The sequence below is a fragment of the Dasypus novemcinctus genome, chromosome 12 (assembly GCF_030445035.2).
Source record: "Dasypus novemcinctus isolate mDasNov1 chromosome 12, mDasNov1.1.hap2, whole genome shotgun sequence".
Lineage (NCBI taxonomy): Eukaryota > Metazoa > Chordata > Mammalia > Cingulata > Dasypodidae > Dasypus > Dasypus novemcinctus.
Window position 1 is genome coordinate 80,685,869 of NC_080684.1, and position 18,636 is coordinate 80,704,504.

The 18,636-nt window shown below is 35.7% G+C and overlaps 1 protein-coding gene across 2 annotated transcripts in view; it reads left to right on the forward strand.

Annotated features, from left to right (window-relative positions):
- CFAP54 (cilia and flagella associated protein 54) overlaps positions 1 to 18,636 on the forward strand; it is a 325,301-nt gene that overhangs the window by 128,031 nt on the left and 178,634 nt on the right. For both annotated transcript variants that reach the window (XM_058308572.1, XM_058308573.2), the window contains exons 27-32: positions 2,514 to 2,642; positions 4,327 to 4,444; positions 7,188 to 7,277; positions 7,951 to 8,077; positions 14,380 to 14,494; positions 14,862 to 14,959. In XM_058308572.1, coding sequence (XP_058164555.1) covers positions 2,514 to 2,642; positions 4,327 to 4,444; positions 7,188 to 7,277; positions 7,951 to 8,077; positions 14,380 to 14,494; positions 14,862 to 14,959 — 677 coding nt within the window. The remainder of the gene's footprint in view (positions 1 to 2,513; positions 2,643 to 4,326; positions 4,445 to 7,187; positions 7,278 to 7,950; positions 8,078 to 14,379; positions 14,495 to 14,861; positions 14,960 to 18,636) is intronic.

Consider the following 18,636-nt stretch of genomic DNA (forward strand, 5'->3'; position numbering starts at 1 on the left):
GCCTCTACTTCCAGTGCTGATCCCTGGTACCAGAGTGAGCAGAGTGGCCCTTGTGGACATGCTGGGAGCATGAATGTCTGGCACAATCTCCTGGTGGTGACTTGAGGAACTCACCATCACAGAGCTTGCCCTGTGTATAGAAAGCAGCTCAGAGAGCTCTCCTACAGATTGCCACGGGAAACAAGCTGTGCTGCCTGGTGCAAGGGATTACTGGCAATATGGCATTTAGTGCAGTGCATGGGGCTGTGAAAAAACTCCTGGGGAAGAGGGGACTTTTGTAACTGTATAAATGGGGAAATTCCTAGGGCATACATGCATGCTTCAGAATAGAGGCCCCTATTCTAAGACCTGGAGCTATTCTCATACATCTTGCACAGGTCAATCTGCAAATACTAGGAAATATTTTTTTTTGTCCTTTGTTGTTTTTGTTCCCTTCTGGCATTAAAGGAAAGCTCTGTCATAACAATAGCTGGATGCAAGCTTAAGGAACAGATACTGCAGCTCTAAATTTCTGCAATAACATTAAAATATCAAAATATCCAGGTTTCAGCAAAAGGTTACAAAACATATAAAGAAACAGGAATTGATAGCCCAGGCAAAGGAAAAGATTACAGCATTAGAAACTATCAGTGAGAGGACCAGATCTGGGACATACTAGATAAAGACTTTTAAAAAATGGCCGTAAATATGCTCAAAGAGCTAAAGGGAAAAATGGGAAAAAATCTAAAGAAAATCAGGAAAATGATAAAACACAAGGAAACTACCAATAGAAATATGGAAATTATGAAACAGAACCAAACTGACCTGAACACCACAGTAACATGAATTAAAAATTCTCCAAAGAGTTTCAATAGCAGATTGGGGCTGTCAGAAGGAAGAATTGGTGAGCTTGAAGATAAGACGGTTGAAATCATTCAGTGTGAGGAGCAGAAAGAGGAATAAAGAAAAGGGAACAGGGCCCGAGTAACCTGTGGGACAGCATCAAGTGTGTAAATATATGCACTGTACGAGTTCCAGGAGAAGACAGGGAGAAAGGGGCAGAGAGAATAGTCAAGGAAATAATGGCCGATAACTCCCAAATTTAATAAAAGGTAGGAATATACACATCCAAGATGCTCAATGAACTCCAAACAAGATAAACTCAAATAGAACTATACTGCATATTATAATCAGACTGTCAAATACCAAACATAGAGAATTCTGAAAGCCACAAGAGAGAAGCAATATATTACATACAAGGGAGCCTCAATAAGATTAAGTACCAATTTCTCATCAGAAAATATGGCAGCAAGAAGACAGTGGGATGACATATCTAAAGAAAATAATTGTCACCCAAAAATTCTATATCCAACAAAAGTGTATTTCCCAAAAATGAGGGAGAGATGAAAACATTCCCAGATTTAACAAATGGAGGGATTTTATCACCACGAGGCCCTACAAGAGATGCTAAAGAAAGTTCTACAGATTGATAGGAAAGAGCAATAGACAATAGATCAAAGCTGCATGAAAAAATAAAGATCTCTGGTGAGGGTAAGAACATGGATAAATACAAATGCCAGAGCTATTGTATCTTTGGTTTGTCCTTCCAATTTTTACTTCCTACAGGATCTAAAAGGAAAATACATAAGATGTAATGATAAATAAGTGGTTTTGGACTTCTAATGTATAAACATGAAATTTGTGACAAGAACTACATAATGGGTGGTAGGGAAGGAGCGGTATAGGAACACAGTTTGTGTATACCATTGAAGTTAAGTTAGTATCAAAGCAAATGAGATTGCTACAAATTTAAGTTGTTAAATTTAAGCCCCATGTTAAGTACAAAGAAAATATCAGAGGATAAGCAAGCTCATAAGAGACCAAAATTAGAGTATAGGTTGCCAGGGGGTGGGGGTGGAAGGCAGGCGTAATGGGGAGTAACACATAATGGGTATATAGGGTTTCTGTTTAGGGAGATGGGAAAGTTCTGATAGTGAAGTTGGTGAGGGTTCTACAATATTATGAATGTGATTAATACCATTGAATGAATTACAGTGAAATATAATACATGATCCTGAATGTGATCTAGCAAGGGAGTCATAAATTCTCAAAAGGACATTATTGGGACATATAAAAAATTGGAATATATACTGTAAGCTTGTTAAATTGCTTGAACTTGATAACTACATTTAGGATGGTTATATAAATGAATATCCTTGTTCTTAGGAATTGTGCTTGGCATTAATTAGTGTTCAAGAAACATGATGTATATAACTTACAGTCAAGTGTTTAGAAAATGGAGTAATAAAGAGACAGATGGATGGACAGATAGAATGATAAAGTAAATATGGCAAAATGTTAAATTGATGGATCTGGATATAGGGGAGAGGCAGGTGTAGGGGGTATGTTAGAGTTCTCTGTGTGGGGTTTGTATATTTTTGTAACTGTTCTGCAAATTTGAACTTATTTCAAAACAAAAAGTTGAAAAAAGAAAAGAGTACCCAAAAGAGGTAATGAATGAATATTTTTACTAGATTCTGCGGTCATGGAAGGAATATGATCTAGCAGTAATGATTATAAATTATGGAAAAAAGATGTTGGACATCACATCAGGGTGCAGATCTCTGTTTGGTGGCAGTGAACTGGAAGAAATACCAGAAGAGGTAACTTTTTTGTTTTGTATATTTTAACATATATTTAGTGTGGTCTTTTAGCGGTCATGTATTCTTAACTATATTAGAAAATTCATCAGTTTTTAATTTGCATGGGAAGAAAGTGTTAGAGTGAAGAGCTTCTCTCTCTCTCTCTCTCTCTCTCTCTCTGTGTGTGTGTATCTCTCTCTCTCCCTCTCTCCAGAATTGTGGTTAAGAAAATGAAAAAGGACTCCATATGGCTAGTTCCCCCATCACCCTACTGATCATCAGTTAGGTAATGATAGAGGGCTTCCAGTTAGACATGGACATTGGACTAAAGCCTTCTATAGTAAAATTACCTCCAAATCTAAGATTTTACTGTTCTGGGAAATACATGTAGTAAATACATGTCAGAGCTTTTTGCTCTGTGTTCAAAGTAGATCTCTAAAACTTAATGATTACTAAGCTGTCTTCTTTACAAGACTGCTAATTTTTTAGACTACTTTTTGGTAAGTCTCTCCTAATCATGGATCTTACTAGACCATATGTTTTATTGCCTTTTCTTGAAATCATGTAGTTAAATGTTTTTTGGTTCGAGCTTTGAAATGTTACTTTTTGTGAACATTTTGAAATATATTGGATTTCGGAAGTGCACTAAAAATTCCTGAAGCCCCCTCGGTAGCTGGGCTGGGAGTAGATACCCGCACTCCCCTCCCGCCCTGCCCCCCTTGCTTTAGTTAGAATAGCTCCATTTCTATCTGTTATTGATTGAGTTTTCAAGTAAGCATTTGTTTGCCACAAAAAACTTAAAAATCATCATTGCTTTACTGGATGAAGTTTTAATTATAGTGTTTGTTTGCTTACTTATTTTTGGTTTAGTTTTGCCTACAGGGAGTTTTGATTAAGGTGGGGCAATTTGCGGTGGTTTTCACCAAGCGGTGTTTAATCCCACCATCCCTCAGCTAATCTCCTTCTGTCATCCCGGCTCTGACTCAGGGTCCTGTCCCTTCACATCATCATAGGAGCCTTGAGTTCAGCAGAAGGTTGTGATACTTCCTTCTGACAAAGACTGAAGGGACTGAAGAAGCGAATACTTAATTTTTACAGGAATCAGAAATAATTATAACCATTCAAGGTTCCTTCACGCCCAAAGGGGCCTGGGAGAATTTTTCAGAGAAGACGAGACATTGATGGCCAGTTCTCTGGCTTCAGGCTGTTGAAAACATAGTGGAAGCCTGAGCGCAGTCCTCCCAATTCTTAATCCGCTAATTACCCATCTTGTTCTGCTTCAATGAAAGGCAAAGTAGCAAAGGCAATTAGCTTAGTTGTAAAGAATGTCCTTATGGGAAAAAGAAATTAAAATAAGAAAAAATGTGATACATTTCTCAGGTCAGCTTGGAAATTTTCTTAGGTGCTTTAAGAAGAGTATGTGTATTTGAGGGGGTTTGCAAGAGGAGTAGATGATGTAACTGCAAGGAAGTGAGAAGGAAGAAGAAGAAACATTTTGCTTAAACTCCATATAGCACCTAGAACTGGGCCTAGCATTTAGTTAGAACAAATAACTTATTATTAATTAGTATTGTTTAGTCCTATAGATCACAGTTGTGTCTACCAAGTAGGAAAGCAGGAGAACACAGTTCAATAAATGTCATTTGAAAATAACAATTGCTGAAATATCTTGAAGCACATTCTGACATTTAACCATTTTTTCCAGGATCTTCCTTCTAAGAAGCTTTCAAAGGCTAAGAAGCTGCAGCAGATATTATTGCCTGAAAAAATAAATGAACAGCTAGTCTTGTTGGAGACACACCTACTCAGACTGACAAAGCAATGTAGTAGATTTTTTTCCCCTGTATACTTTTGTTTAGCGCTATGTTTTTAAAAATTAGAAAATATTTTGCTATGAAGGATTAGGATGAGATGAGCATTTGGTGAGCCCTTTAAGGTTTACACAATGCCTTTACACTGTGTCATTAATCCTACCAGTATCCTGTTACTATAACTCTGCACTGACCCCTTTTTACAGATGTGGCTCATAATTTTTTAATGTAACAGTTTTTGTGATCTATGTATCTTCAATTAAGAAAAGACAATTAGAAAAAAAAAAGATGAAGTGATTTACTTAGGATTACACAGCTGGCTTGTATTTGAGCCTAAGTGTTTAACTCCAAGCAGGGTTTCTCAACCTCAGCATTATAGTTATTTTGGGTCAGGTAATTCTTTGCTGTGGGGGACTGTCCTGGGCATTTTAGGATCTTGAGCAGCATCTCTGCCTATTGTCCACTAGGTGTCAGTAGTACCTGCCTCCTCAGTTATAAACTAGTGTGGGAGACAAATGTTGTCAAATATTGCCAAATGTCCTGGGGTCAGAGGGTGGAGAAGGACAAAATCGTTCCCTGGTTGAGAATGACACTTTAAAGGTATACAGATAACTAAGAAATCAAGGGACGGTGTGAGGAGTGGTAATGTGTGAGTGGTTTGAAACATGGTCTACTCTAGAGAAAGATTGTTTTAATTTTAGGTCTTTGTGCTATAGTAATTTCATAATGGGCCAATATGTTAACACAATGATTGGGATTTTGGAGTTTTGCAAAAACCTTATCTTTTGGAAAGCTGCTTAAGAAGTTGATTTAGTTACTGGTGATAAGTATTATCACATTTTTAAAAAGCAGATACTTTGAATCTTCTAGAATAACAAGAATATACCCCAGTTTTCCCTAAGTAGGAGGCTCCACTTTGTTTCACCATCTTTCTGGAACTGACCACACTTGTAGAATTCCATGTCCCTACCTCATCACTCTTTCTGTGTGCCCCAGTCATATCTTTTTTTTTTTGTCTTGATTCTTTTTTTTCAAAATTTTTATTTTATTTTTTCATTTTTAAAAAAATATTACATTCAAAAAATATGAGGTCCCCATTCACCTCCACTGCCCCCACCCCACCACTCCCCCCACAGTAACACTCTCCCCCATCATCATGACACATCCACTGCATCTGGGGAGTACATCTCTGGGCATCGCTGTACCCCATGGCCAGTGGTCCACACCATAGCCCACACTCTCCCACGTTCCATCCATGTGGGCCATGGGAGGACATACAGTGTCCGGCAATTGTCCCTGCAGCACCACCCAGGACAACTCCAAGTCCCGATAATGTCTCCACATCTCATCTCTTCCTCCCATTCCCCGCAAGCAGCCACTACCATGGCCACTTTTTCCACACTAATGCCACTTTTTCTCGATTATTAACCACAATAGTTCCTGAATAGAATATCATTAAGTCCACTCTAATCCTTACTGTATTCCTCCTTCCTGTGGACCTTGGCTTGATTGTGTCCATTCCACATCTATGTCAAGAGGGGGCTTAGATTCCACATGGATACTGGATGCAATCCTCCTGCTTTCAGTTGTAGGCACTCTAGGCTCCATGGTGTAGTGGTTGACATTCTTCAACTCCATGTTAGCTGAGTGGGGTAAGTCCAATAAATCAGAGTGTAAGAGCTGAAGTCTGTTGAGGCTTAGGGCCTGGCTATCATATTGTCAGTCCAGAGATTCAAATCCCCTAGATGTATCTTAAACCCCAGCACCAACTACAATTCCAGTAAAGAGGCATGAAAGGCTTGTGAAAAGAGATCACATCTGAGTCCAGCTCCATCACGCAGAAACACCAACTCCAAAGAAGGGCCAACTGACATGGCAATGAACTCCATCTGCCATCCCAGTCATATCTTGGTGGTCCTACTGTTTCACACCCGGTACTCTGACTTGGATCCTCTCTCTTTCAATATGTTTCATGCCAGTTTTAAGCCGAATTTATTCCTTGAATTCAATGATCTATTATTTCCATAACCAGTAAACCTAGTTTGGGGAAAGCTGTAATTGTCTTATTACATATAGAAAAATATAATTCCTCAAAATGCAAAGTGTTCTAGAAACATTCTAGAATTATTTATTTTGACAATATCAATAAAAAATCACAATGTAACATTTAAGCACGATGTAACATTACTAGCTGAACAGCAGATTTAGTAGCTCCGCCACCACCAATAGCAGTAATAACAATTTTGTGAAGTGCTTTCTGTGTGCCAGTAGTGTTTTAGATGTTTTATACTTATTAAAACTGATACAACAAATATATAACAACCATATGAGGAAGATACTATTACCCCCATTGTAAAGATAAGGAAATGAGGCACAGAGAGGTTGAGTAACTTCCTGAGACCTCATAACTAATAAGTGTCAGGATTAGAGTTTGAACCCAGGCAATCTGGCTTAGTGGCTATGCTCATCATCATTTTATGCTTTACTGTTTTTCAGACATACTTTTACTAAAATGGAGGTAATATAATTGGCAGGTTTTTGAGTTTGGGTTTTGCCGATAGAGCAAAACTGTTGAGCAAGAGACAGTATGCTTTCAAAACTCTTCAGCCATTTGGTGCTGGATTCCCTGGCTTTTAGGGAAAAAAATGATTGAGATTTTGAATTCTTTTTTATTTCTAAAGCTATAAAGATAGTAATCGATGTTTTTGGTTATACATGTTAACAGAATTTACAACTTCTTGTTTTTTAAATTTAGATTTTTCATCTGAACTCTCAGGAGCAGAGGACCCTATATTTCTTTACCCTATAGTTTTAAATTGGTCAGTCAAAAGTGCTGTGAAGGAAGGTAGGTGACCTTATGTACATTTGCTGTTTGTTCACACAGCTTGCTGCTGGAGATCATTGATTGTGTAGATTTTGTTGTTGTAAAAACCTGCTTAAAAATGTCACCTTTCTAGGCAGAAGATTTTGTGTTCTTACCCATCCAGAATAATGCAGAATCTTGATTGTCAAGTAATGAAAGAAATGTAAATCAATATTTGATATTAAATATGGAAAGCAGAATCCTGATGGTTGCTTATTTTGGTATTGAACAGTGTTAACTCTGAAGCTTATGAAAACTAGTATATTGAGAAATGCATTAGTAATTGTTAAGTTTAGCTAGGAAGAAGTGGCAACATTGCTGCTTAACCCAGTGAAATAGAATAAAAGTTAGAATAACAGGTCATTCTTATAATTATGAACAGTTTTTTCCCCCAACTAGTCATACCTTTGAAGCAACTTATATGAAATCCTTCTCCACACTGAGTTATTTAGAAAAATAAATGAAATATTGACCATAAGGGATTATTTTAACTTAGAAAAACAATGATTCATGCTGCATTTTGTAGAAGGGTGAAATCTGAAAAAGGAGGTTAATAAACTTTCCTGTTGGAACAGTGACTGTTAGCATGAATAACTGTTCCGTGCCAATAACTAAATGCATTGGTAATTATATATGAAATCCCTTGTTTTCACAGTTATGAAATTCAAGCACAGACCTAGATTCCTGGAATTCTTTACACAAGTTATGCTAAAATGCATGAATGATGAAAAATTTCACCTTGTGGTGGAGATAACAATGCCTGTCAATGACTTTTTGAGGAGGTACTTGTAACAGCACTTTTATAAATATTAACAACCTTTAAAATGAATAATGATGCCACTTTAACGTACAAAAGATAGATAAAGAGAGGGTGGGGGTATATACAGTTAAAAAATAACCACCTGAGAGACAGTAAAGTTTTATGTCTGTGTGCATAAATAAACATAAACATTTTGTGTGCCTGAGATAAATAAAAATAGAGCCTGTTGAGATTACTAGCAGTAATAATTTAGGCTTCTTTGCTATGAAGTTGGGTTGGAAGTAGCACTTCCTGGCCATCCTCAGAGCCCACAGGATAGGAGCCTTTCCTTGGGTTTCCATTGGTCTCTGTGATTGGGGAATTCCTCAAATAGAAGTAGTAAAATTTAAAGCTATCCTTCCCTCTTGTTCTTTAAAGCAGATTGACTCTCTAAGCCCTCAGTGAAAATTGAAGTGAATCTTATGTCTCACACCAGTTTTGAGAGATGCCAAATGTACCAGCTTTTCTTCTGACAACTGGGCTTTTCTTTCAGCATTGAGCATAGCTTTATCCATCACATTTTAATAAAAGTAAACAACAGTAACATGAGTTCTATTTTTATAAAAATGGCAATAGAAGCATAGAGAAGCATTCCTTTAAAACATACAGAAAAATAATCTTTTTAAAATAGACACTTCATTTATTAGACCAAAGTTTTGAATACTGACTATGTGCTTCCTACTTTCTAAAGATATGAGAGGAAATTGCTTCTGTTGTGTAAAGGAGGCCATGGGGCCATGGTAATAAGAGAATTGGTCAGAATTGGCAAGTCCATTAAATAAAAAAAAATACTGTGGCCAAAATTAGATGTTTGGGAGCTGTAAAAAATAATCTTGATACCAAAGAAAATCAAGACATTTTCAGTGTGCAGAGGTGAAATTTGGAGGACTGACTGTGGTGGTCCAGTCAAAGAATAATGAGTATTATTAAAGAGGAAAACAGAGCAGCTTAGAAGCATTGAGCAGTGGTGTAATCAAGACCCGAGGTTGTAGACCGAGCAATGTAGCTGAGTCAACACAGAGGTAATAGTTTCAGTTTTCAGGACTGAGTGGATGCTTTAGGATGCTCTTCACCAAGGCAGGGAATATAGGAGGTGCAAGTTCAGTACCATGATTTCTACTTTGATAGTAATTTATGTTTGTTCCCCCCCCCCCATTTTAACATGCCTAACATGCTTTTGTACATAGGATTTTTCCCCTCATATTGCGACAGGCAAATATTCACCTGAATTTTCTTCTAAATTTATAGTTTCATGCTTTGTATTTAATGTTTTAACTTATTTGGGGTTTATTTTGCTATGATTTGGATAAAACTCTAGTTTGTTTTTGGTTTATCAAATGTCCTGGTAACATTAAAAAACAAGCCCTTTTCATCACTTTTCTTTTTGGTGTCATGACTCTTCATTTCTCCCCTTATTTTTGTTCATTCCTCAAACTTGAGGGATTTGGGATGATGTCCACTCTGACTATTTCAGGCTCATAAGGGGTGTAGATATTATGGGTTAGAGGAATGGAATTGTTTTGCTTGCTGTTGAAGATACTCCTTGCTTTTGGGATAGGGCTGGTCCATCATCATCATTTTGCTAATTGCCTGGGGCAAGCCTGAAGAACTGGAGTAGGAGTTGAGTTTCAGGGCTCAACTGGCATATGAACAATCCGAAGATTTAAGTCTCTGAGAAATATATTTGAAAAGTAAATTGAAAATTATAGGTTCAAATAAAAGGAGAGGTATTATGATTGGGGGAATTATAAATGAATATAACTCTTATATTGGGGAAATAGATTTTCATATATTTCAAAAGAGGGCCCACTGAGGGGGTGTTGATTTTATGAGGCTGTGTAGTATGCCTATGATCATCATTTATTTTTATTGCCACATTTTTTTTTCACATGCAAAGTGAGTTTTTATTAATAATGTGTATAGATCACAATGTAGATAACTCATCAACTTTTCTGTTCTAACATAACAAAAAGCCAAAGAATATGGAAATACCTGCTCAAAAGGCAATACAAATTTTACAAAAGCATAATAAATGTTTAGAGTGTCAAATAAGCCACTTTAAACAAGGCCAAAATAAAAAAAATACATTGATGTATATAATATAATTAGTAAGACCAATTTAATAGATACAGCCAATGGGAACTAAACACCCTTTAAAGCAACCATGAAATTTAAAAAGTATATATATAATCCAAAAGAAACCTCTATTTATTACTCACACTAGAATTTGTAAAGGCTGCCTTCCCTCACAGTGCAATAAAAATAACATTTCATTACAAAATAAATTACCAACGTAAATAATTATTGGATCAAAATAGAAATCTAACTAAAAGTATAGACACTTTTGAAAATAATGACAATGAGAAACCCTGTATATATCAAATGTACCCAAAGCAATATTTAGAGACAGCTCCTTTGCTTTAGAAGCTTCTATTACTAAATAAGAAAAGTTTATTAAATGAACTTTTATTAAACTGAAGAAATTTTGGGGAACGAAGAAACTATTTCTATATATATTCAACTGATAAACTGAAAAAGAGCATGGTCGCTGCTGAGTAACATAATTGTGGTATGAAAGATAAGGTGGAAGAAATATCATGTAGCATAGAGAGTAAAGACAAAAGATTTGGACAACAAATCCAGTAGAAATAATACACAACAAATGGGAATTCCAGAAGAAGGAAATACTGAAGGAAAAGTGATTCAAGAAATATAGAGGAAAATTCCTGAACTGAGTATTTGACCCTTCCTCATTAAAAGAACTGATTAAATTAATGAAAGAAGACATAAACCTAGATAGATCCTGGAAAAATTTGTTAAATCCAAGTATAAAGAGAAATTTTTACAAGCTATCAGGCAAAAAAGTCTCTTAAAAACAAGAGAATCAGATTAGCACTGGAAATTGTCTCCTGCCTTAGAAGCTAGAAGAAAGTAGAGATTACCTGCAGACTATTTAATGAAAAGAAATAGGATCTAAGAATCTTATACACTGACAAGATTATTTCAGTGAAAAAAAGAAAAGTATTTTTCAGACATGTAAGACCTCAGAGAGTATACTACCTATGTTTCCTGTCTGAGGAATATACTAAGCAAGTACCTGGTGAATTGGAGTATAAATCTCAATCTGAGGGTTAAGCAGTGAGCCTTGAAGTATAGGTATAGTTATATCTAAATAGGTAGAGATAATGTGCCTGGAAACAGAGGAGATGTGCTTTACAGTAAACCTTAAAATTGTCTGGAATGGAAAATTCTAAATTATTGACTTCTGACACAGGAGTCCACACTTTCCTGTTGTAAACATAAAAAAGAAAACACTTTGGAATAAATACTCATATAGAAGAAAAAAAGAGCAGCCAGAGGAATTACAACAGTATTCATCCTGCCATAAAAGGGTAGAGATACTGATTAATTTAACCATTGTTAGAAAAAATTTAAATTAAGCAGGCATGGTCAAAATATGTGAATCACTACTAAAATTTGATAGTAGGTATAGAATGTTTGACTTCTTTGAGTCAGTGTGGAAATAAAATAAGTCAACAAAAGTTTATCAACTGGAAAGAAGGCAAGAAGGAGAAAAAGGGATATGGAAAATAAAGAACACTAAATTTGGTAGAAGTAAATCCAAATATTTTAGTAATCGCAGTAAATATAAATGGATTAAACTCAGACTAGATTTTAAAAATTCAATTAAATATGGTTTACCAGAGAGACACCTAAAACAAAATGATGCAACTGTTGAAAATAAAGGAATGGATAACAATATAAAGAAAAACGGAAAATGTGCCCTTTGTCAATGACAAATCAAATACATTATCAATTATTATCTTCAACAATACATTCAGCCCCATTCTCAAATTGGGACAGGTCAAAGTTTTGGTTTTGTGAGGAGTAGGAGAGGGAGGATGAAGAAGAGAGACAAAGCTGGTTGGAAAGCCAAAGGAAATCAGTCTCAGGAAGCAAGAGTGGAAGATGGATCCCCAAGTGGTCACTGGTCACATAAAACATTTGCCAAAATGAATGCCAAATAACTGGGAGATTCTTGGAATTGCTGCCTAGGCTGGAATTCCAACCAACCACAGGATCCACCATCATCTCCATCAAAACTGAAGCAAGAGGCAAGCTGCCACTGGGATTGAGGTGGCTCTGGAACATGCTTCCCAATTCCTGCAACTAGCTATCCAGATTCACACAGTCATTTCATGAACCTTGCAATTATTTGACTCTGAATTTCATGCAATTTAAGTTTTGGGATCCCACTTATCATATTGGAGCCAAGTTTTATTGTACCTGGCAAATGCTTACCCAAAGAAATATAAATTTCAGGAATAATAAGTGGTAACTATCAATAGAGGGATGAGAGACTTTATAGTATTTGGAGAAGGGGCTGTATTACTACCACAGGGGCCCATGGCAGTTAAGAAAAACAAGATTAAGAACTTCTGCAGGATGGCCCATTGATGGGCCCTTGATACTGATGACTTAGCTTATAGGCCTTTGGCGCTTGAAATTTTAACTTAGCCTAGTGTTGCAGAGTGCCTAAGAGTTGTCTCCTGAGAGCCTCAAATTTGCTCAAATGTGGCCACTCTCTAAGCCAAACTCAGCATATAAATGCTTTAACTTTCACCAGCATGGGAAATGATTCCCAGGGTGAGCCTCCCTGGCACCGAGGGATAACTACCAAGCACTGGCTGGTGATGCAACTGGGAAAAGACCTTGAATAAAAGGGGGAAATGGTAAAGACAAATGAATTTATATGGCTAAGAGACTTCAAAATGAGTTGGGAGGTCATCAGAGAGGTAATGCTTATGCACATCTCAGCAGGATCTCATTGACAGCCAAAGTAGATACTACCCCAAATAGTGGGGCTCCTGAGGGCTATGGAGAAACCCAGGTCCTGTGATCATGGCAGAAAGGTCTGGATTTTGGTGCCTTGCCAATGAGCCCTACTTTGGAGTTTGTGCTCCTGAGTGTGAGAGTTGGACTCAGATGTGACTTCTCTACACATGCCTCTTCTGCCCCTTTTATTGAACCTATAGTTGTTGCTGGAGTTGGTAGGTCTATGTCCAAAAGACTTGAATCTTTGGGCTGTCCATGTGCCAGCTGGACCCTGAGCCTCAGAGGAGTTGCAGCACCTACTCTCCAGTTCATTGGACTCACGTGGGACAGCTAACGAGAATGTGAGGATGGACAACCACCACACCAAGGAACTGAGAGAGTCTACAACTGCAAGTAAGAGAATCCCATCCATCAGTCATATGGGATCGAAGCCCCCTCTCAATTAGAGGTAGAGTGGGCATCACCATCCCAGAATCCTCAGGATTGGGGAATAAAATATGGACTAGAGTGGATTTACTGGCATTCTACTCTAGATTTATTGTGATTCTAACAATGGAAGAAATTATATCATTAATGTGGAGACAGTGGCCACTGGAGTTGCTGAGGGCAGGGAAAGGGAAAAAAAGATGTAATATGGGGGTATTTTTGGGACTTGGAATTGTCCTGAATGACATCGCAAAGACAGATACAGGACATTACGTATCCTGCCACAACCTACCGAATGGAGTGGAAGAGAGCATAAACTACAATGTAAACTATAATCCATGCTGTGTGGCAATGTTCCAAAATGTGTTCATCAGTTGTAGTGAATGTACCACACTAATGAAAGAAATTGTTAATGTGGAAGTAGTGGGAGGTGGGGGAGTTGGGGCATATGAAAAACCCCTATGTTTTTTTAACATAACATTTTATGTATTCTATGTATCTTTTTAAAATAAATTTAAAAATATTAAAAAAAAAAAAAAAAAGAACCCCTGCTGGTGAATAGGTGGAGGGAGAGAGTTTTCCAGGCATCTAAGATGCTCAGCTCCTAGGTCATCCAGGAGCTGGGAGTTTGCACATGCTGAAACTAAAGAGACTTAAAGCTGTTCGAACTAAGGTAACTGGTCTAGGATTACTCTCATGTAGTGGTCTTCTCAGTTAGAAAGGGAAATGTCCAGGTTGCTTTATTGCCAGTCCAGTTTTTTTCCTTCCACATTGTGCCTTTAGGTCCTCCTTTTAGCATTAGCTCTCATCCCAAGTTATGGTATAATTTACATTTTACTCTTTTGAGAGGCATGCTATTCTTTGATGAGCAGAGAGAGCACAGTCTAATTTAAGCATGGGAAACAAGGGATTTTGGATATCTCGCACCATTTTGGTTATGACACTCATTAAAACTCTATTGCTTTGGGGTAGTTTTGCAAATTTTTGCAGATCTTTTTCACTGACTTTTTATTTTTATATTAGGAGGAATGAGACCCTGCTTGGAGTAAAAAAAATAAAATATAAGGACAATGCTTCAGGTAAAAAGCACAACAAACCTTTGAAGAAGTTCAAAGCCGTAGTGCTGGAGATTGCAAGAGTAAGTTCCATGTGAATTTTAAGTCAGTAAAATTAAGATATTTATGTATCTAGAAATGATTTCACAGCACTTTAATTCACTATAGTATGAAACCGAAGGAAATTTAAAAAGCATAATTTTAATTATTCTTTTTAATTTTAATAATTATTCTTTTTCATCATAATTCTTAAGTTATCATATAGATGTTTTTATAATTAATTTTTTTCTGTAGCAGCACTTCTGTTAATTTTGATAGTAATTTGAATTGGACATACAAAGAAACGCTGTTTCACTGTTAGAAAATAAGCCTTACAGAGTGAGTAACTTATAGTATTGTGTTCAAAATTTAAATTTAGTTTGTAACATTGTTGTTATCTTCCCTATTAAGAGTTCAGAAATGGTACCAAAAAAGAAAAAAAGAAAGGAAACTCTGAGAGAATTTTTTTCCAAAAATCCATCTATTTCTGAGTTGGTGGAACAGGAAAGGTATGGATTAATTAACTAATAAATGTTTCCTTGAGGGTTACTATGTCTTTAGCACTATTTAGAGAATTAGGTAGACCATACACTGGTGGACTAAACAGAGAAGATCCCTGCCATTAAGGAGATTACACACTCTGAAAGGGAGCACAGTAAACAAGTAAACCCACAAATAAACAAGATCGTTTAAAATTAGTGATAAATTTTATGAAATAAATGAACAAGATGATGTTCTCTAGAGTAATTTGCCTGGAGGGAGGGGTCAGTAGTTTAGATAAGGTGGTTATCAGACCAAATTGGTAAATTAGTTTTAATTATTGAAGTACCCAGTGTTCTCGTGCATGAAATTTAACCTGTTTATAATGGTAAAATATTTAGCTTCTATTTTTATGTGTACACATTTATAATTCATACACTCTACATGTTGTCTTTTGTTACCTGTTTATTTTGGGATAAATCCAACTTAGATGCATATTTTTAAAAATAGAGCATCTCATTTTGTTTGCAAATAATTTATTTAGATTTTTTTTTACACCTATGTCCATAAGGGAGCTTGGCCTTTAAGGTTTCTTTCATTCTGTTTTGTTTTCTTTTGGGAAGTTTATAAAATTTTCATAGCTTTTCGAATTTATCCATAAAAAATTATACTATCATATTATATTTCTAATTTCTGATATATTTATAGTTATATCCTTTTTTATTCCTAATTTTATTAATTTTTGTTTTCTCTCATTTTGTAATTTGTCTTTCCAGGGATTGTCTATTTTAAAAATTGTTTTAGTCTTTTCAAAGAACTAACTTTCATCTTCATTGATACTTTTGTGTTTGTTTCTTTTTCGTTATTCTACTTTCTAATTTATTACCTCCTACCTTCTTTCTTAAAAAAAAAAACAGCCTTATTGAGATATACTTCATATACCATAAAATTCACTCAATTAAAGTGTACAATTAAATGATTTTTAGTATTTTTACAGAGTTGTGCTACTATCACCACTGTCAATTTTAGAACATTTTCATTAGCCCTAAAAGAAATCCTGCACCCTGTAACTATCACTCCCTTTACTACCTCTTCTCCATCCCTCCTACCCCTAAGCAACCACCAGTCTTCTTTCTGTCTCTATAGATTGGCCTGTTCTGGACATTTCATATAAATGTAATCATAAAATATTTGGGCTTTTGTGACTGGCTTCTTTTACTCAGCATAATGTTTTCTAGGTTCATCCATGCTGTTATATGTGTCAGTACTTCATATTCTTTATTGCTGGATTATGTTCCTTTATATGGATATACCATGCTTTATTTATCTCTTCATCAGTTGATGGACATTTGGGTTGTTTATACTTTTTAGTTATTATGAATAACATTGCTATGACTATTTATGTGCCAGTTTTTGCATGGGCATATGTTTTTATTTCTATTGTATACTTTCTTTTTTTGGGTTACTTAATTTGTTCTTTTTCTAACCTTTAAAAGTAGAATGCTGACCTCATTTAATTTTGGAATTTATTTTTGGTGGAAATTGGCAAGATTATTCTAAATCTATGAGAGAAAAGGTCAAGAATAGCCAAAACTGGAGATTATCTATTGTTTTTATGCACACATAGAATATTTATGTGTTCTTTGGACTAGCTTATAAAGCGAGTCTCAAGAAATTTCAAAGAATTGGAATCATACACACTACGTTTTCTTATGACAATGGAATTAAGATAGAAATTAATTTTTAAAAAGATAAAAGAGATCTACTACATTAAAATATTAGAGATTTAGAAATAATTAATAGAACCAAAATAGAAATTACATGATAATTAAAAAATACAAGGAACTTGCTTAGTGTTTGATTGTGATTGTTCTAAATCCAGCAAACATGAACATTTATGGCTATAAGTTTTCTTCTAGTCACTAGTTTAGCTGCAACTTACAATTTTTATATATGGTAGTGTTTTTATTCTCATTTAATTCTATACATTAAAAAATTATCCTTATAATAATTGCTATTTTCTTTGAATAGGTCTTTTGTTTGTTAGGTTCATTGTTAGGTATTTGATTTGATTTTTTTGAAGCTAGTGGAAATAGTATCTTTTTAGTCTTTCATTTTAGTTGTTTGTTTATTACGGCATGTAGAAATGGACTTGCATTTTTATATTGACCCTGTAGTCAGTGAGCTTAATAAAATTCGTTGATTATTTATTACACTTTATCTGTGGTTTATATTGAGTTTTATAAACATAAAATCAGACTGTGATTAATTACCAACTTAATTCTTCCTTTCCAATGCTTATACATTTTATTTCCTTTTTCTTGTCTATGACCATCAATATAATATTGAAAAGAAGTGATGTTAGTGGGCGTTTTTGCTTAATTGCCATTTCAGAGGGAAAGCTTTCAAGCTTTCAACCTTTTATCATTAAGAAAGATATTTGTGTAAGGTTTTTTTGTGAATATCCTTTATCAAATTATAATGATCATTTGTTTGATTCCAGATTTGGCCAACAGGAGCTCTTTCAACCTGGCTCCTATGTCTTTTTTAAAAATATGTATTTTTTATTTTCCAAGAAACCTTGGATTACATAAATGTTACATCAAAAATATAGGGAACTCTCATATGCCTCACTGCTGCCCCCCACATTTTCTGACATTAACAACATCCTTCATTAGTGTGGTACATTTGTTACAGTTGATGAACACATATTGAAGCATTGCTGCTAACCATGGGATATAGTTTACATTATAGCTTACACTCTGCCCCATACAATTTTATTGGTTTTGACAAAATGTATAGTGACCTGTATCCATCACTGCAATGTCATGCTGACTCCATCATTTTTTTTTAAGCTCCTTCTTACTTACCACAAGATGTTGCCCTTATACTTTCCCTGTCCCATCCCTGGAATCAGTTGGTTCCTTTTAGTGAAAAGTGATAGTTAGAGTTTAAGATCTATGGGCTATTGATGTGTCTTTGGTTCTAGACTCTTTCAGCAGAAATATAATCCAAATAAATATATATGTCTATCCTATCTTTTTATATCTGTCTGTTTTCCTGACATCTATTTAAATATTTTATGTAAATATCTGTAGAAATAAGGCTGTATAAATCTCTATCTATCTGGAACTATAAATTGAGACTGATTCCTCTGATTTCAGTTCAACACCATATGGTAACTTTCAGTATTTTCCCTTTCCAGATTTTGTACTCCTTTCCCTAATAGTAAGAATCTTGGTTCCCTTAACCTTAATGTATTAACTGATTTCCTTGAGCCTAGAATACACCGAAGTTAGTTTTGGAACTTCTTAATATTTGTCTGATGCAGGTTTCCATCTGCTTCTTCTAGTGGTTCCGTATCACAGAGCATGCATACTGATGTTTCTTCCCGAGCTTCCTCTCTGACTGCTGGGTCTCTCAGATCTGTTGCTTGTAGAGAGACAGATCTGATTGTTGGAGTACCCTAAGTGTTAGAAACTGCTCAGGTAGTAGACAGGGAAGCGTTCTCTACCCTCTGCGGGTTGGCTAGTAGCTCCCTTTCAAGCTACCTGGAGTCTGTCATTACTTTGCAAAGATACCTGGAAGAAGCCTCTCCTTTTGCTGATTTCCTCAACTATCTCTGCTTCAATGACTGGGAAGAAGCAGCTAACCCTTTCAAATTCTTCTTGGCCTTTTGAGGAGATTTGGCTTCCTTATGCAGGGA